Raw genomic sequence first — 17,064 nt, forward strand, 5'->3', positions numbered from 1 at the left:
GTTATAGCTGCAACCACCAAACATACCTAACCTGGCTGGCAGGCAGCAGCACAGGGACCAGGATTTATTTTACCAGAATAAACATTCAGGAGCCACAGTGGTGGCCCAGCAGAAGCCCTGGCAGCAAAGGCCTGGAAAGGTGGTGGGCAGGGTGGTGCCAGGGCTGGCTCCCAGGCCCACAGCCATGCTTGGGAAAGAGCCAGAGGAAGCCCAGGCTATGCCTGCAGAGGAGCTGCTCCAAGCTGACCCCGAGAAGGGCCACGGCACAGACCCCTGCTTCACGGGACATCCTTGGGTGCTGGTTCCCCGGGGCTCATGGCTCTGGGACGCGCAGCAGCCATGTAGAGAAAGTGCCTCTTACACGTACTCCCCACAGTCAGCAATGATCACTTTCTGCTTTGGCTTCCCATCCTTGCTGCCCTGGGCCTTTGCAGGTGGAACAGAAGAGGAGAAACCGGGGGAGAGAGGGCGAAGGTTAAAGGCAGGCTCAGGGACACCCCCACACACCAGCCTGAGCAGAGGCAGCCTCCTCCTGGGAGCAGCTGGGGCCCCTCACTCCAGCTCTCCAGGCCACAGGAGGCCCGCTCCAGCTCTCCCATGGGGCTGTGCACCAAGGGCCCGGACGGCCACCTACCTCAATCTGTCGCAAGACATCCAGGCCTTCTGTGATCTCCCCAAATACCACATGCTTGCCATCCAGCCAATCCGTCTTGTCACACGTCAGGAAGAACTGGGAGCCATTGGTGTTTGGGCCGGAGTTGGCCATGGAGAGCAGGCCTGGGGGAGAGAAGGAGCACGTCAACTCCCTCCACCTGGCTCCTCCGGCCAGGCAGCCTCAGACCCGGGGATGTACTGACCACGCGGATGCCTTACCTTCCACTCAACTGACAGTCAGTGAAGCGGTAAGCAGGCTTGTTTCAGTCATTTTATACTGGTGTGTTCTATCATTCGTTCAATGAATACTTATGGTCTACTTTGAAACCAGGCCCCTGTTGAGCCCTAGGAACCTTGGTCCCAGCGCTGGTGGAGCTCACAGCCTAGTGGAAAAGTCACTGAAAAGAAAATTGTGCTGTGACAACCGTGACATAGTGAAGCCCAGTGACACAGACATCTGTGCAGGGAATGGAAGCACACGAGGCAGTCACCTAACAGAATATGTGCGTGTATGTTTTATATGTGTGCTGGCACCACCGTCATGGAAGGCTTTCTGGTGGAGGTGACATCGGAATTTCGTCTAAAAGGCCCTGGTTTGGCGGGGCTGAGGGTGTGTAGCACGAAGAGCCACAGCTCGTCTGTGGTGGCCTCTGTACCGTGTGCTCCCTCTCGATGGGGACTGTGTCCCCTTCTCCTCTCAAAGCCAGAGTAGATCAGGGTCAGACACACATCAGAGCAGCCCTGGGAAGATCTGTTTCAGATATTCAAATATTAATTGTGTTTATTATGTGTCAGACGTTGTTCCAGAATACAGTGGTGAACAGAAAGCCTGGGTCTTGCCCTCATGAGGCTGACATTCTCAGAAGGAGAACAGAGAATAAATAAATAGGAAGGTAAATTTATCATTTCAGGTAAAACGTGTGTGACAAAAAAGAAGCTGAGTAAAAAGAGCAAGAAGGCAGGACAGCCCATTTTGGAGAGGGCGGTCAGGGCAGGTCTCTCGGGTAAGTGATGCGTGTGTGACACCTGCAGGAAGTGGGGGTGAACCCTGTGGAGACTGGAGGACGAGCGCTCCAGGAGAGGAAGCAGCATTTGCCGAGGCCCCGAGGGGCGTGAGCTCTGGGTGTGTGAGAAATAGCAAGACTGCGGTGGGGACGCCGAGGGCAGAGCAGCTCGGTCCGCGAGCTCGGGGAGGTGCCAGGCCCCGGCTCACTCTGACCACCTCTCGAAGATTAGACTCCGAGGGGGAAGAGGCGAGAGCGGACATGGGTAGGTGAGCTCGCAGCACCCAGGTGGGTGTGGAGGGCAAGGGCGGCCGGACCAGGAGGAGATGTGAAGGTGGACCTGAGGTACGGGTGACGGAGGAGAGGGGTCACGGATGAGCCCTAAGTTTCTGACTAACCGGCTAGATGGGTGGTGGGGTCACGGGCTGAAACAGGGAAGAGGGGGAGGAAGAGTTTGGGGGAGAAGAACAAGAACTGTTCAGGTCTGTGAAGCCTGTGGGGTGTCCAGAGGGGAGACGACAGGGAGAGGTCGGCATGGAGTGGAGACGTAAAGTGGGCAGGATTAATTTACGGACAGGACTGAGAGCCTGGGATTAGAAGTCTGCCTGTGGTTCTCAATGGGGTAACACTGCCCCCTCTAGGCTACTTGGAAACTTCAAGGTATGTTTTCGGTCAGTAACACCGGGAGTGCTACTGGCAGTATCAGGAAGGGAGCTGGGAATCTAGATGTCCTGCAATGTCCCACCTAAAGAAGAATTTTTTTTTTAATTTTTATAAGAATTTATTTGAAAACATATACCAGAGATCAAGATCTCAAATGTTCCTGAAGAATTATTCTAAATCCTGTTAGACTTTATGTGTGGACAAAACATTCATGCACGTAGATGAGAAAAATCTGTTTATAGTGACCTGAGCCTGGAACCTAACTCCATTTTACATATAAACCAAAAAACTTATATTTTTGTATTAGATGTTTCCAGAAACAAATCTGCCATATAACTAAGGGAACACTTAGTTTCTTTTTGTTCCAAATTTTACGAAGAGATTTTCACTGTTTCAGAAAATCATGTTGATTTCATTGTTTCAGAAAATCACCTGTGACTCAGCCAACACATCTATGTGTGTAATAACTAGATTTGTTGAGGTGGTAGATGGGAGGGGGTTGGGGGCAGGGTGCAAAACGTGAAGGGATTAAGAAGTACAAATTGGTTGTTACAAAATAGTCATGGATTTAAAGTATAGAGAATATAGTCAATAATATGGTAATAACTATGTATAGTGCCAGGTGGGTACTCGACTAATTGGGGGGATCACTTCATAAATTATATAAATGTCTAACCACTATGCTGTAGACCTAAAATTAAAATAATACTGAGTATCAACTGTAATTGAAAAAATTGAAAAGGAGGAAAAGAAAAAAAAAACAGAAGAGGGAGGTGTCCTGCCAGCCAGTGAAGCAGGGATTCAACAAGAGTGTGATTCACCAAAAAAAAAAAAGCGCTTCACAGTATCAAATGCTGCTGAGAGGTGGAAAACGAGGGCTGAGGTTTGACTGCTGGCAAGAGGAAACAAACAGGCAATGAGTCTAGAAAACTCTTTTAAGAAGTTTTGCTAAAAAGGATTGGAGTGGTAGCTACAGGGGGAACCTGGGGTCAAGGAAACGCTACTTTAGTTTTTCAAGGCTGGCGGTGCTGCAGCCTGCTTGTCCGCTGATGGCAGCAGGACTCAGTGCAGGAGGGGAGATGGAGGGGATGGAGCCAGAGTTCGAGTGGCGCCTACAGAAAGAGCCTCAGCAGGAAGCAGATCAGGCGGTGAGCACGACCCAGGCACAGTAGCAGAGGTGGCTTCTGTGGGAGGACAAAGTGATTCTCTTCTGCTTCTATTGCTCAGTGAAATACAAAGCATGATTACCAGCTGAGGGGAAGCGGACAGTAGCACCACTGGAGCCAAGAAAAGGAGTGTTTTCTTCTCAGACGTGGATGAGAACCAACTAGCAAGCTGGGCAGACTGCGAAGCTGCACTCAGGCGCCCTGGAGACGTGCACTCCTCAACTCAAAGGGGACCAGTCAGCACGTGCGTGTGCTTTTCTTCCACAGACAGTTTTGCACCAGGAGAGGAGGTGAGAGAAAGGCAGTGGGGCTGGAGGCAAGAGCGAGGGAAGCACGTCCAGGGATGAGCTGTGGGACGTGAGCAAGGCAAAGGGGAGAGTGTGGACGTGGGTGCGGGGGATGGGCACTGTGTGAGTAAGTGTATGATGCCTCCAACTATAAAAACCTCAGACAGGACATTACGGTGACCATAACAGAATCCGAGCACGCACTGTACATTACAGTATTGTATCACTGATCATTTTCTGAGTTTCATAACTATACTGGGGCAATATGAAAAATGCCCTTGTTCTTAGGAAACAACACACTGAGGTATTTAGTGGCGAAGGTACGCTAGGCCTCCAGGTTGCTCTCAAATGACTCCCCCCAAAATAAACGCTGTCTATAAATATAAATAGAATAAATGGGGAAAGATGGTCACCAATGCAAACAACCGGTGAATCTGGGTAAAGGGCCCATGAAGGCTTATGAGAGCTCCTTGTTCTGTTCTTGTAACTTTTCTGTCAGCTGAAAATTACATAAAATAATTACAAAAACAGTAACACATCACTGTAGCAGCAGAACCAGGCTACTATGCCTCTTCCTCTTAAAAGGAGGCAAACATGAACTTGAGTAAGCCCCCTGACCGCCCCCCCAAAAAAAAAACCCTTGAGAAGAGAAGCCTAAAGCTCTAGCCAGGCTGAACGCGGCTCCTCTGTGCACCAGCTGGGTCTCCTCCAGACCGCCGACCCCTCAGCCAGAACCACCGCCTGTCACTCCATCCTGCACAGCCATCCTGCCCCGGCCCAGCCCCATTCATCACCACCCACCGATCAGGTCCCACCTGGTCCCGTGTGTTTGAGGATAAAGTTCTCGTCATCAAACTTCTTTCTGTAGATGGACTTGCCCCCGGTGCCGTTGTGGTTTGTGAAATCCCCGCCCTGGCACATGAACTGGGGAATCACGCGGTGGAAGCTGCTCCCCTTGAAGCCAAAGCCCTTCTCGTGGGTGCACAGGCACCGGAAATTCTCTGGGGTTGAGAGAGGACAAGTGCTGAGGTTAGAAAATATCTGACTGAATAGTGAAAACTCCAGCTCTCAGAATCTAAAAAAGTACATATTATGTTTATTTGAATGAAACATTTAAGTGTGGTACTGGCACACAAATAGACTGAACAGACCCGGGAACAGAACAGACAGTCCAGAAGCAGACCCAGGTAAATGTGGAAATTCACTATTTCATAAAAGTTGCCATCTTACCATGGGGGCAAAGAGGGATGTTTTACAAGTTGGAGTGGGAACAACTGAATAAACATTTGAAAAAGGTGAAATTGCACCCATACCTCACCCCATTGCAAGAATAAACTCCAAATGGATCAGATATCTAAATGTAAAGAAAAAAATTACGAGTATGAGTTGCTCCTGAGATCACGCCCCAATAAACTTCCTTCATGCAAATCCCCATGAACCTGTTTCCCAGAAAAACTGACGTAAAATAGCCAAAAACGGAAGGGGAAAAAAAATCAAGTAGCAGTAATATGAATATATTTTTCAGAGATATAGCAATAGAAGTCAAAATAATCACCTAAAAGAAATGAATCTTGTCTCTGGCAGGGCAGAAAAATTATGGTGTTGGGGGGTGGGGGCAGGAGAATGTCATACTTTATAACAAACTTGATAGAATGATTTTCTTTAAACTATATGCAATTATGACTTTAATAAACCTTTTTTTAAAGCTAGATTGAAACATAAAAAGGATTATGGGTAAAAAGGGCCATTATGAATATTTAAGAAAATATGAAACACACAACTGTCAATATTAGTTACCGGTGGAAGATGGGCTTTAGCTAATGAGGGGGAGAAAATTTAGCTTTTAATTTACAACCTTAAAAATAATAATTTTCCAGGGAAAAAACCTGGCAGAGATCTCCTTAACCAAATGATCAAACTTAACATCACAAATACTGCAACTGACATCAGGTGCTTCCTTATATACGCTAACAAGGAAACATTCTTCTGTGGTACTCCTGCCAAAATGCATAACCTAAATCCAATCATGAGGAAGAGCCAGGCAAAGACAAATTGAGAAACAATCTTAAAACCACTGGCCTGTACATCTGACACTAATAATAAAAAAAACAAAACTAAACAAAAAACCACTGGTCTGTCCTCTTCAAAAACGTCAAGACCAAGAAAGACAATGAAAAGCTAGAGACTGAACAGATTCGACCCCAGTACAGTGTGTGAATCTTTGTCAGGGAAGAAAAATTGCTAAAATTACTATAAAGGACAATATTGGGAAAAGTGATGAAATTTGAATATGTCCCAAAGACCAGTTAATACTGTTGTATTGAAGTTAAATTTGCTGATTTTGATAGTTGTACTGTGGTCATGTAAGGGAATATTGTTGTTCTCAGAAAATACATACTGAAGTATTTAGGCATCAAAGGACATAATGTCTCCAAATTCTTATCATTCGGTATAGGTAGGAAAACAATACGTATATAAATAAAGTATAGGGGGTAAAAAGTAAGTCAATAAAACAGATCAAGGACATAGGAGCATGCCTTGTGCTCTTATAGAATTCTTATTCTATATATCTGTAAGTTTGGAAATACATCAAAACAAAATTACCAAACAATAAATAAATAAACCAAACCAGAGGGTAATAAAAACAACTTACAACTTTGAACTGCTTATTCTGTCTAATGGTTCTAAGCCTTTATCGAACTTCAAAAATGCCTGCTTTGCTTTGTTTGTTACTAGAAGCTGGGATCCAAGATGCCCCAGATGGACTCAGTAGAAATGGTGTCAAAGACCCAGGATACGAGGCAGCTTCCTTCCCTGCTTGCTCAGCCACCAGCTTCCTGGCCGTCCCGAGCCGAGTCCTGCTCACCTGCTGTCATGGGGACGACATCTGAACGCAGAAGCATCTGGATGCGGCCGGCTGGCTTGTTCCCAATCTTGATGTCCATGTACACCTGAGGATTTGACCGGGCCTTCTTTGCAGTGGGCTCTCCCTAGGCGCAGAAGAAATCATTACGTTAGAGTGAACTCCTTGACTCCCCAGGTAGGAGAGCGAAGATTCTTCGGAATACACGCCCAGAAGCCAACTGCAGTGAGCAGGCTGGAGCAAGGTGCTGACAGGGAAAGCCCTGGGCCTGATGGGGCTGCAGCAGGGAGAGGCCATGGCCACAGCGCCCAGCTGGACGTGTAGTGACAGGAGACTCAGCGCTACCTAACTGGAGCCGCACCCCCCAGGCATGTAACGTCAGCACACCCACCCTCACACGTCGCTGGCTTCACCCCCCCTGCAGGCACAGGAGGACACTGTCCTGGCCCACAGTACACTCTGAACGTCTCCAAACCCCAGCTCGAGCCCAATCACGTTCCTCCAGTTAAACTGACCCATTTACGCGACATCACCTCCTTCTGTGCTTAGCCCTGCATAGCCATAGGCCGGCTGCAGTGGAAGCAAGGAGGGCAGCCCTCTGGCGTGGGCCTAGGTGCTCAGAAGACAATGGAGGAGGTTGGGCCTTGCTTTGTGCTCTGACTGGACAAGGCTGAGTAGATAAATAAAACATTCAATACAAACCCTCCTTTGTGTTTGATACAGAAAATTCTACTGTCTCTGACCTCTTGGTAGTGTGGTTAGGTCAACTTATAGGTACTGAACTCACAGGCCAAACACTGGGGTTATTAAGTAACAAGCTATGGTCCCTGCCCATGAGGAATTGGCCGTCCAGTGGGGGAGGGACGGCCACGACCGTGAGAGGCACACGCGTCCTAGAGCCTTACAGCCCTAGTGCACATCTCAGCCCCATCACTTATAGGCATGTAATGTCCAACCAGTTATCTGACCTCACTGTGCCCCCATTTTGTCACCTAGAATTGGGAACAATAATAGTACTTATCTCAAAGAATTGTCAATAGGAAATATTTGGAAAACACTGAGAACAATGCCCGGCATAGAGTAAACAATATTTAAACTTTTATTAAACAAGTAATGTCAAAACAATGCAGTAAATGCTAGGATAGAGGGTGCCCCGGAAGCTCAGAGGTCGCGGAAGCCCAGAAGGGACATTATCTCACTCAACTGGAGGATTCTGAAAAGTTTCCTGGAGAAAGTAACAACTGAGATCAGCTATGAAAGGCGACCAGGAGTTAGCCAGACAAAACAGCTGGAAAGGGCATTTCAGTCAAGCATCTACTTATGCAAAAACACAGAGATTTATAGGTAACTACAAACTCTTATTTCCTAGAATATGAAACGGGGATACGAACCCCTTCTATCCGTGTGATGGAGCCTGGACTCAATCCTATAGGTGAGGGGACCCTCAAATGCTTGAGAGTGATACCACGGGGTCTGTATTTAGAAACCTCCTAGCTGCTCAGTATAGGAAGACAAGGCCCGGGCAGAGAGACCACTTACGAAGCTACTGTCATTATTCACAGGAGAAAGGCGAGAGGCTAAGCCGAGAACATGCAGCAGGACAAACAGGAGAGGAGCGATTCGGGAGACTTACAAGATAAAAGGAGCAGGCTATGGCAATGCATTAGATGTGAATTATAATGAGGGGTCTAAGATGACGCAGAGCTTCCTCGTTTGGGTGACTACGTGGAAGAAAGCAAAATTAACTAGGATCGAGCATGGGGAAGACCAGAGTGAAAGGAGAGAGGAAACCCACTTCGGACATGCTTTGCTTCTTTATGAGGCCCATGAGACAATCAGGCAGAAATATGTGAAACTCGGGAAGGAGAGAGGTCAGGGTTAGGACTCGAGAACAGGAAATCACCAGAACGGGTAGTAGCTGTGATAACTGCAGATGGGACAGAAGTGTGTGAAACTGCACAAGGACAGTGTGGCAAGAGTTGCTGAGAGCTGAGGAAAGAATTCAGGGAAACACTAATGTTCAAAGGGTGGAGAGAAGAGGAGCCCCTGAATTATCTTGAGAAGCAATGGTGAGTCTGGTGTTATCAACAAGCAGAAGAACCTGCTACAGACTGAGGGGAGGGGCCTCCTGGAATCAGGGCAGGAACAGGCAGACAGTGAGCTTGGTGCCAAAATCTTCAGTGAGGGAGCGCGAAAGGTGAGAAGGGTGACGGATGCCAGGAACAAGGGACACCACTGTCCTTTGTCATCTCAGACCCCCCTTGTGCCACAGCAATCACAAATTGCAAAGCTCACCTAGAGCCCTACAAGGAGAAACCCACAGCTTCTCCATTAGTTCACCCAACACCAGCCGCATCACAAGCTTCCTGGGTGCCAGCACCAGCCTCTGCTCTGGAAGCACAGCCTTCGATCTCACCTCCTGCGTGTCCGCTTTGGGAGGCTCCGATCCTTCTTCCTCTTCATTCTCTTCCAGAGTCTTCCCAGGAAACTTCTTCAGCCAGTCATCATTGGACCAAACTGAAGGGATAGAATCAAAGGAAATGTTCATTGATTCAAGCTATCCACCAACTGCTAATGAGCTGCTTTGGTCGGCAAAGCAGACATGGCTCTCACAGGCTGAAGTTCCCTCTTGGGAGCTGCCAGGGCAAGGAAAGTTGTCACTGGGAAACGTCCAGCCTTCAGGTCCAGTTCTAAGCAGAGGCAGATGAGAAGAAGTGACTAAGCCGAGCCAAAAGGGAAGGCCCAGGCCTTGTCAAGGCAGGAAGAGCACGGCCTACGTCTATGTCCAAAACTAAGACTTACAGGGACAATGCCTCTAGCTACGCCGAGAATCTCAAACTCTTTACTTCCCTGGAGATGCCACATTCTCTCCCCTATAAACCACTCTACTTATGTATATACCACCACCATAGCAGGAAGTAAAACAGGGATAAAAACGCAAGAGGCCCAAGTTAAGGACGTGATGGGGAATCCGTGGTTGCCCCCACTCGCCTGGTCTGGAAGACCTTCCTTAATTTGGTTTGGCCAAACTGACATGAACTGTCCGTCCAAAGAATTCAGATTCATTCTGAGATTTCAATACAACTCAGCTGCTCAAACCTTGTTCGGTTAAAAGAATACCTGACAGCCTTCCATTTACTTCTGAAGAAGTCCGAGGCTTGTTCATGATTAATGTTAAGCTGAGTCTGCACCACTGCCCCCTCCCCCCCAGCCCCTTAACGGCAAGCTGAGCACAAAGCTAACCATAAAAAGCCCCTGAGCCACCACACAATGCAGCAACAGCTAGCCAGTGCCAGAAACAGAAGACTGGCCCAGCAGATGGAGAAGACACCGTCCTGGCAGCATTAAAGCTTAAGTAGGGTTTAGAGCAGCACCTGGGTAAGAGTAACATCCAGACATGCTCAGGCTGGCCTATAAGGGCTCTGGCCAGGGGAGCCATTGGAGGACGAGGCCTGCCCAGAGGATGTGGGGCATGTGCCATGAGAACCCTACTTAGGGGATGTTGCTTCAAGGTCAAAACCTGCTCTGCGGTGGACGAGCAGTAGCTCCCCGAATGGGCTTTAAGAGAGGTGGTGGTCGATGTCATGGAGGTCCTGGAGAAGGGGCCTAGGGCATGGAGCTATGGGTCGTGGTGGAATCAGGTGTAGAGGTTGGGGAAGAGAGGGCTTTGGAGGCAGAGGCCCAGGCTGTGGACGAGGGAGAGGTGTCCTTCCTCCCCCTGTACTGACCAAGCAGCAGCTGGACAACCAATGGGATGCATACATGTCCAAAACCTAAGGACACCTGGATGCCGAGTTGGATGCCTACATAGCACAACCGATCCTGAAACCAGCGATTGAAGCCTGTGGGCTCTCCTGTGAGAGACCAGTTAGTTATCACATCTGTAAATAACCTTGAGCTAACAAGATGAGAAGAAACCTGATTGACGCTGGAAGGACATATCACAATGAGTATGTCAGCCCTGTGGCCACCGTCTTCCCACCTCTGCCTCCCCTCACCTGTCCTATGCTCTGTACCCCCTGAAAAATTCCAGAAAGAGCCCATCAATGTGCCTCCCTAATGCCTAGGTTTCTGATACAGGTCTGTTTCTACATTACTTTAGCCTCTTAGAAGTGTTTAAAAAATCTGGAGTTCAAATTCTGCCACGTTGATAATAAATTAGCAACAGGGCCACATAATAGGTTACACATGGTAGCAGCTCTGATTTGATTCAAGTTGCTGCCATGTACATTGACACCACGTGTGCTGGGTTGGGTATGTGCACACTTTCTACCCTGGAATGAGATTTATAAACTTTGCATCATATCCAAAGGGGTTCTACTACTGGGTTGGCTTATACCTGCAATAGCGAGGGAAAAGCCATTTGGTTAAGCAGATGCTTCAAAAGGGCAAGTCTTGGGAGAATGATGGCAGACACCTGCTGGGGAGGGGCGAGAAGATACTAATGCTGAATACTATTATCCTTATGTTTATCCCAAACTAATCTTGGGCTTCTCCATACACTGAATTTGTTTGACCCTCTTATTTCCCTTGAAAGTTTAATTAAGTTCAACCATATTCTGTTAACTCTTCCACTTTCAGTGGAGTCTTGTACTTCTGCTGGTTTATTATAACGAGAATACAAAAAAAAAATGTGCAGAATTTTCAGAGTGACACAGTGTGAGAAAGACTTGCCTGGCCATTGCTGGCTTGAAGATGAAAGGGGCCAAAAAAAAGAAAGGGGCCAAGAGCCAAGGAATGTGGTCAATCCCTAGAAGCTGGACAAGGCAAAGAATAGACCCTCCCTGAGAGCCTCCAGAAGGAAAGCAGCCCTGCCCACACCTAGATTTCAGCTCAGTGAGACCCATTTTGGACTTCTGATGTCTAGAACTGTAAGACAGCACATTTGTATTGTGTAAGCCACCAAATTTGTGATTTGTTACAGCAGCAATAAGAATCCAAATAATTTTCTTTTGAAGCACCCAACCTGTCATAATCCTTATAGGTTTTCTCTTCCTCGGTTGTTAATGGATTTAACTTTCCAAGAGCATCATTTTTGCTGGCTCAAAAGAACCTCACGTTTTTTACTAAAACCAATAGCAGTTTTCCATAATCACTTTCAGACACTTCATGAAACTCTGCGTCTTATGCAAGATTCACAATTTCACCTTGCAATTAATTTACACTCTATTTGCAGTATACTGCCCTAAAGGTCAACACACTTTCTGAAAAGGGCTAGACAGTAAATATTTTAAGCTTTGCAGGCCACATACAGCTTCTGCTGTATATTCTTTCTTCCTCCACAACCCTTTAAATATATAAAAATCCTATAGGCCATATAGCTCATAGGCCACAAAAACAGGCTGCCGGATGGATTTCGCTCATAGACTGTAGTTTCCTGACCTCTGTTATAGATACAAAACAATCAGGGAGAGACTGGCCAACAGAGATGGTTGGTATTTATGCAAATATTAAATGGGGAGGATGTCTGAATAAGAATTAATCTTGTAAGTAGCCGGTTCATAGCAAATACTTTCATATAATGACAACTGTCTCTTCCTATAGAACTCTGAAACTGTGGAAACTGGAAACACAGTACATGCATGAGGGGCCTATGCAGTGTAAAGTAGCACCAAATATGAGATTCAGGAGAAAGCAAGGATTCTCGGCCGTACCATGTTGTTGATAGCTGCTGCAACATCCTGCCAAAAGAAAACAAGGGAAAAGTTCATGTCTGCAGTTCGATGCTTCTTGTAGTTGGCACTTAAAAACTCAGTAGCGTAAGCACAGGAAAAAAAAAAACCATTTTCCCTTCCTTCCTGTAAAGTATGTACATATTTTACAAGAACATGTACTAACTGTTTGTTAGAGCTGGTGATGTACGGACGTGTGCCCAGGTTACAGAGACAGAGAATACACATAGGAAACAGGAAAGCAGCAATGCCATGTCAGAAGGCTCGGGGTTCTGCAGGAGCTGTCTTCCACATTTGGACTTCCTGAGGGGAACTCTGAGCTAGGATCAGTGGGCCTTCATTCAGAATTTCCTGTCTCTTGGCAATGGTCACCACCAAACCATGGCAGAGGGTTGAAAAGTACCCCCGAAATTTCATGTCTACCCAGAACGTGACCCTATTTCTAAATAGGGTCTTTGTAGATACGTTAAAATGAGGTCATACTGGATTAGGGTGGGCCCTAATCCAATGAGTGGTGTCCTTTTAAGAAGGGAAGACACACAGACAAACACAGGGATGAAGGCCATGTGAAAATAGGGACAGAGATTGGAGTGATGCAGTTACAAGCCAAGGAATGCCAAGGATTGACAGCAGCCACCAGAAACCAGGAAGGAAAGAATTCTTTCTAGAGCCCTCAGACGGAGCATGGTTCTGTCGACACCTTGATTTCAGACTTCAATCCTCCAGAGTTGTGAGAATAAATTTGTTGTTTTAAGCCACCCAAATGGAGAGTGGCACCTTTTGTAACCAATGACCACAGCAACACTTACTAGTCAAATACTAAACAGGGAAAATTTCTTATCTCTGCCAACAAATTCAACAAAAGCAAATCCTCAGTGCTTTTCTGCAAGTACAGAAATGGGTAGTTAATATGTGGGCAATAGGAGGAAATATGCCATATCCAGATGTCATTTAAAAAGTGAAAAACCTAATTTTCAGATTTTTCTTAGTTAATAAGGCTTCCAGAAATACTAAAGTCATTTTGCTTGAAGTCAATACAGCTAAATAGTGACTAAATTTTTAACCTTGTAGTATCCAATTCTACAACTATAGAATTTAAGCCTTAAGTTACTTTCCAAGCATTTTGATAACCTTCGTTTACTTGCAGAAAATAAAGAAGTTGATCTACCAATTATTCATTTCAATTAAGTATTAACTACATACAGAGCACTGACCTCACTACTGAGACAGGTGACTACTAGAGAAGGGAGCACGGTGCCTATCCTCAGGGAAAAATGAATTTGGTTTCCACCAATTATTGCAAGAGCAACAGGAGTTACTAATTTATAGAACTCGGGTAGAATGGCCCCCAAAAGCCAGTCTTACTGTTTTATTTAAGAACTGAAGAACGTAAGGTTCAGAATTTTAAGTCTCAAACACAAAGTTAGTGGTAGAGTTGGGTCTAAAACTCCTATCTTAAAAAAATAACAACCAAGGGTCAACTAGAAATGTGCACTGAACTGTGATACCTACTGAAGGAAAACTCACCCAGGTGAGCAAAGGCCAAGGTTCCACTGTTGAGGCTGAGCTTCCCTGCTGCCCTCTGCTATTGAAAAGCACAGAAGCCAAGAAGGGAGGTCTGGTCAGCAGATATGGTAGGGGACAGCTCACAGCAGGTGGTGGGCAACAACGCCCAGACCTATCAAGAGTTTTCTAAGACTATCTTCTTACTAATTCTTACTATGCAGTTTATATATATATACTTTTCTAAAAGATTTTATTGGGGAAGGGGAACAGAACTATTGGAGACCAGTGTGTACTTCCAGGACTTCTTTTTTTTTCCAAGTCAAGTTGTTGTCCTTTCAATCTTTGTTGTGGAGGGTGCCGTTCAGCCTCAAGTTGTTGTCCTTTCAGTCTTACTTGTGGAGGGTGCAGCTCAGCTCCAGGTCCAGTTGCCATTGCTAGTTGCAGGGGGCACAGCCCGCCATCCCTTGCGGGAGTCGAACCGGCACCCTTGTGGTTGAGAGGACATGCTCCAACCAACTGAGCCATCCGGGAGGCAGCTCAGCTCAAGGTGCCGCGTTCAATCTTAGTTGCAAGAGGCAGAGCCCACCATCCCTTGCGGGACTCAAGGATTGAACTGGCAACCTTGTGGGTGAGAGCCCATTGGCCCATGTGGGAATCGAACTGGCAGCCTTTGGAGTTAGGAGCATGGAGCTCTAACCGCCTGAGCCACTGGCCTGGCCCCAGTTTATATATTAAATGATCAGAAATCAAAGCCCCAGAATGGTTCAACTGTGGAGAAAGCCTTTTCTCAAATCTAACAAGCTGTCAATCTCTGTCAATTTCAGCTCAAAGCCATACCACCATCCTGACCTTGTTGCCCTCAGAACATTCCTTTTCCACAACCAAGGTCTCAGTGATGTTGACCTACAGAGCCATCCTCCTGAACTTCATTACATACCAAACACACACACCATGTTTCCCTGAAAATAAGCCCCAGTTAAGATCGTCAGCCAGACGGACGCATTTAGTATGTTATGACGATGTTCCAGAAGATGACATGACTGTATTTGAAAAAATGTAGATTGTTGTACGTGAAAAAAATAAGACATCCCCTGAAAATAAGCCCTACCATGTTTCCCCGAAAATAAGACCAGGTCTTCTATTAAAGTTTGCTCCAAAAGACGCATTAGGGCTTGTGTTCAGGGGATGTCATCTGAAAAAGCATGCTAGGGCTTATTTTCCAGTTAGCTCTTATTTTCAGGGAAACACGGTAGAATGCACATGACTTACTGTTTTTTTCTCAAGCTCTTTCCCTGGCATTAGGAATCTGGACATGAGAGACACTGAGCACTCACCTGTTTCCCAATCCAGAGGAATCTGAGTATCTGATGTCTCCAAGAGGAACACAAGCAGCATGAAGAACTGTCGTCCACTTCCTCTGCCAGCAGACCTGCAAAGACACCAAGCACCTTCTGAACTAACGTCTTCCACACTCTGGGTACCGCTGCTGCAACAATGTGTTAGCAAGACAGCCACAGGAACAGCAGGCGTCCCTACAGTCTCTTGTGTACAGAATGACTTCTCCCCGTCCACCTTCAGACCCACCCCCAGCCCCTGGTTACTATAACAGCTTTCTAAATGGGCTCACCACCTCCAGGTTCTCTCCTCTATACAGCCACTAGAATGATTCCAAGTACAAATCTGATTACATCACTGCCCTGCTTAATACTCCCCAGAAGTTCACCAATGCCCACACATTCCTTAGCATGGCACGTAAGTCCTTCATAACCTGAACCCTGCCCACCTCCCCAGCCTCTTTCCCCCCCATTTCCCCAGTGCATACTATTTGCCCAAATGCTAGGTTACTTCACCCCTCTGGGTTTTTGCTCTTGTTGCGCTCCATTCAGGCAAAAGCCTTGCTCCCACCTTGAAGTCCTATCTTTCAAACCCAGTTCTGGCCTCAGTGCCTCCAGGATGTTTGCCCTCACCGTTCCAGATGGAGTCATTCCCTGAAACCCAGCCCGACCCTCTCCAACACTATGAATCATGCAATCACCAATTAGTGCTAACCAACTCCCGCAGTGAGGCTGTTTCCATAATTCCCCAGCTACTCTGGGAATGCCTTCATCTAAGGGGCCAGAACTGCGGAGTTTATGAAATGAGAGTTTGGGATGTGGCCCGAGGTCACAGTAACAAATCTTACCACCTCTCTGGGTCCAGGGTCAGAAGGGAAAAGGGTCAGCGCCAGGACCAGCAAAGCTGTTAGGTCACGAGCACCATTCACAGGCTGAGGGGGTAAAGCCCCATAAGAGACTCGGCCTAGACTGCCAGACGCTGCCTGGTGCCACCCTCAACCTCAATTCAAACCAGGCCAGTGAAGACCCCACCTCGCCCCCACACCGGGTCACCCATGTAGAACACCCTCCTGGTAGCAGCCATCTTGCTCCCAGGCTCTTCCGCCGGAAGTCAGCAGCCGGGCCCCGCCCCCTCACCCAGTTGCGCAGATGCTGCTGCACTAACCAGGTCTTAGGGAGCTAGGGGTGGAGCAGTCAAATAGAAAACACCAATACATAGCTGCATTAATCACATTCGTCAGGAACTGGGGGAATCTACTGTAGATCAATAGAGCCTTTAGATCAGTTAAGGTGAACCTGACCTTAAGGAAAAGGGGGAGTCTGCCAAAAGGAGAGAACATTCCAAAGAAAGGGACTGCTTGGGTACGGTCCTGAGGAAGGGCAGCCTGCCAAGCTCAAGGAAGGTAGTGTTCCTGGAGGACAGGAGGGCAAGCAGAGGGGTTGACCTTGGCCACATTATGGTGCTTTTGAGGACTAAAGGAACCACAAAACACCTAGGACTTCAGCACTTGTCTGCTGATGTTACTCAGACCTACCTCCCAAGCCTCTTCCCACCGCCAGAGGAAACCGTAGTTGCATCTGGGCAACTGGACCTGCTGACCTGCATGCAGGACAAACTGTCCTAGGAGACAGAAGGGACTGACAACCTCCCACCAACACATCAAGGAAGGAGGGGCTGGGTTCAGCATATCTCATATGCCCTTCAGAAATGTGCCAGCCCTGTACCAGACCCAAGGGCTATTCTCATCAGACTCCTGGTCCCTTAAATGGGTGCCAACACAAAGGTGCTCCCATAATAGAATGCAATGGAATGGGACAGTTCTGCACACCTAGCTAACCTAAAATAGCCTGCTTGTAACTGTCAGGAAAGGATAAGTTATACAAAACTTCATCTGACCCTGTTTACATCCTAAAA

The 17,064-nt window shown here is 47.1% G+C and overlaps 1 protein-coding gene and 1 pseudogene across 2 annotated transcripts; one reads left to right on the forward strand and one right to left on the reverse strand.

Annotated features, from left to right (window-relative positions):
• Positions 1-23: 23 nt before the first annotated feature.
• Positions 24-15,225, reverse strand: LOC109438740 (peptidyl-prolyl cis-trans isomerase E). 2 transcript variants are annotated; one of them, XM_074334466.1, is made up of 6 exons: positions 15,150-15,225; positions 9,054-9,154; positions 6,641-6,764; positions 4,590-4,775; positions 635-777; positions 24-426 (listed from the first exon to the last, which is right to left on the reverse strand). In XM_074334466.1, exons 1-6 carry the CDS (start codon positions 15,208-15,210, stop codon positions 358-360), a joined length of 684 nt encoding a protein of 227 aa, XP_074190567.1. In that variant the 5' UTR covers positions 15,211-15,225; the 3' UTR covers positions 24-357. The 2 variants fall into 2 exon arrangements, with proteins under 2 accessions (XP_074190567.1, XP_074190568.1); XM_074334467.1 differs by lacking the exons at positions 9,054-9,154; positions 15,150-15,225 and adding an exon at positions 8,933-8,953.
• Positions 9,908-10,716, forward strand: LOC109438744 (chromatin target of PRMT1 protein; annotated as a pseudogene).
• Positions 15,226-17,064: the final 1,839 nt, after the last annotated feature.

This window comes from Rhinolophus sinicus, linkage group LG06 (assembly GCF_036562045.2).
Source record: "Rhinolophus sinicus isolate RSC01 linkage group LG06, ASM3656204v1, whole genome shotgun sequence".
In the NCBI taxonomy this organism is placed as follows: domain Eukaryota; kingdom Metazoa; phylum Chordata; class Mammalia; order Chiroptera; family Rhinolophidae; genus Rhinolophus; species Rhinolophus sinicus.

What these genes read in the sequence shown, in the direction of transcription:
- LOC109438740 (XM_074334466.1), bottom strand. Translation starts at nt 15,210, where the DNA reads ATGCTGCTTGTGTTCCTCTTGGAGACATCAGATACTCAGATTCCTCTG. An exon ending in CCAAAGCGGACACGCAGGAG is followed by an intron (nt 6,765 to 9,053) that starts GTGAGATCGAAG and finishes TTCTGCGCCTAG; the next exon opens with GGAGAGCCCACTGCAAAGAA. An exon ending in TGTCGTCCCCATGACAGCAG is followed by an intron (nt 4,776 to 6,640) that starts GTGAGCAGGACT and finishes TCTCAACCCCAG; the next exon opens with AGAATTTCCGGTGCCTGTGC.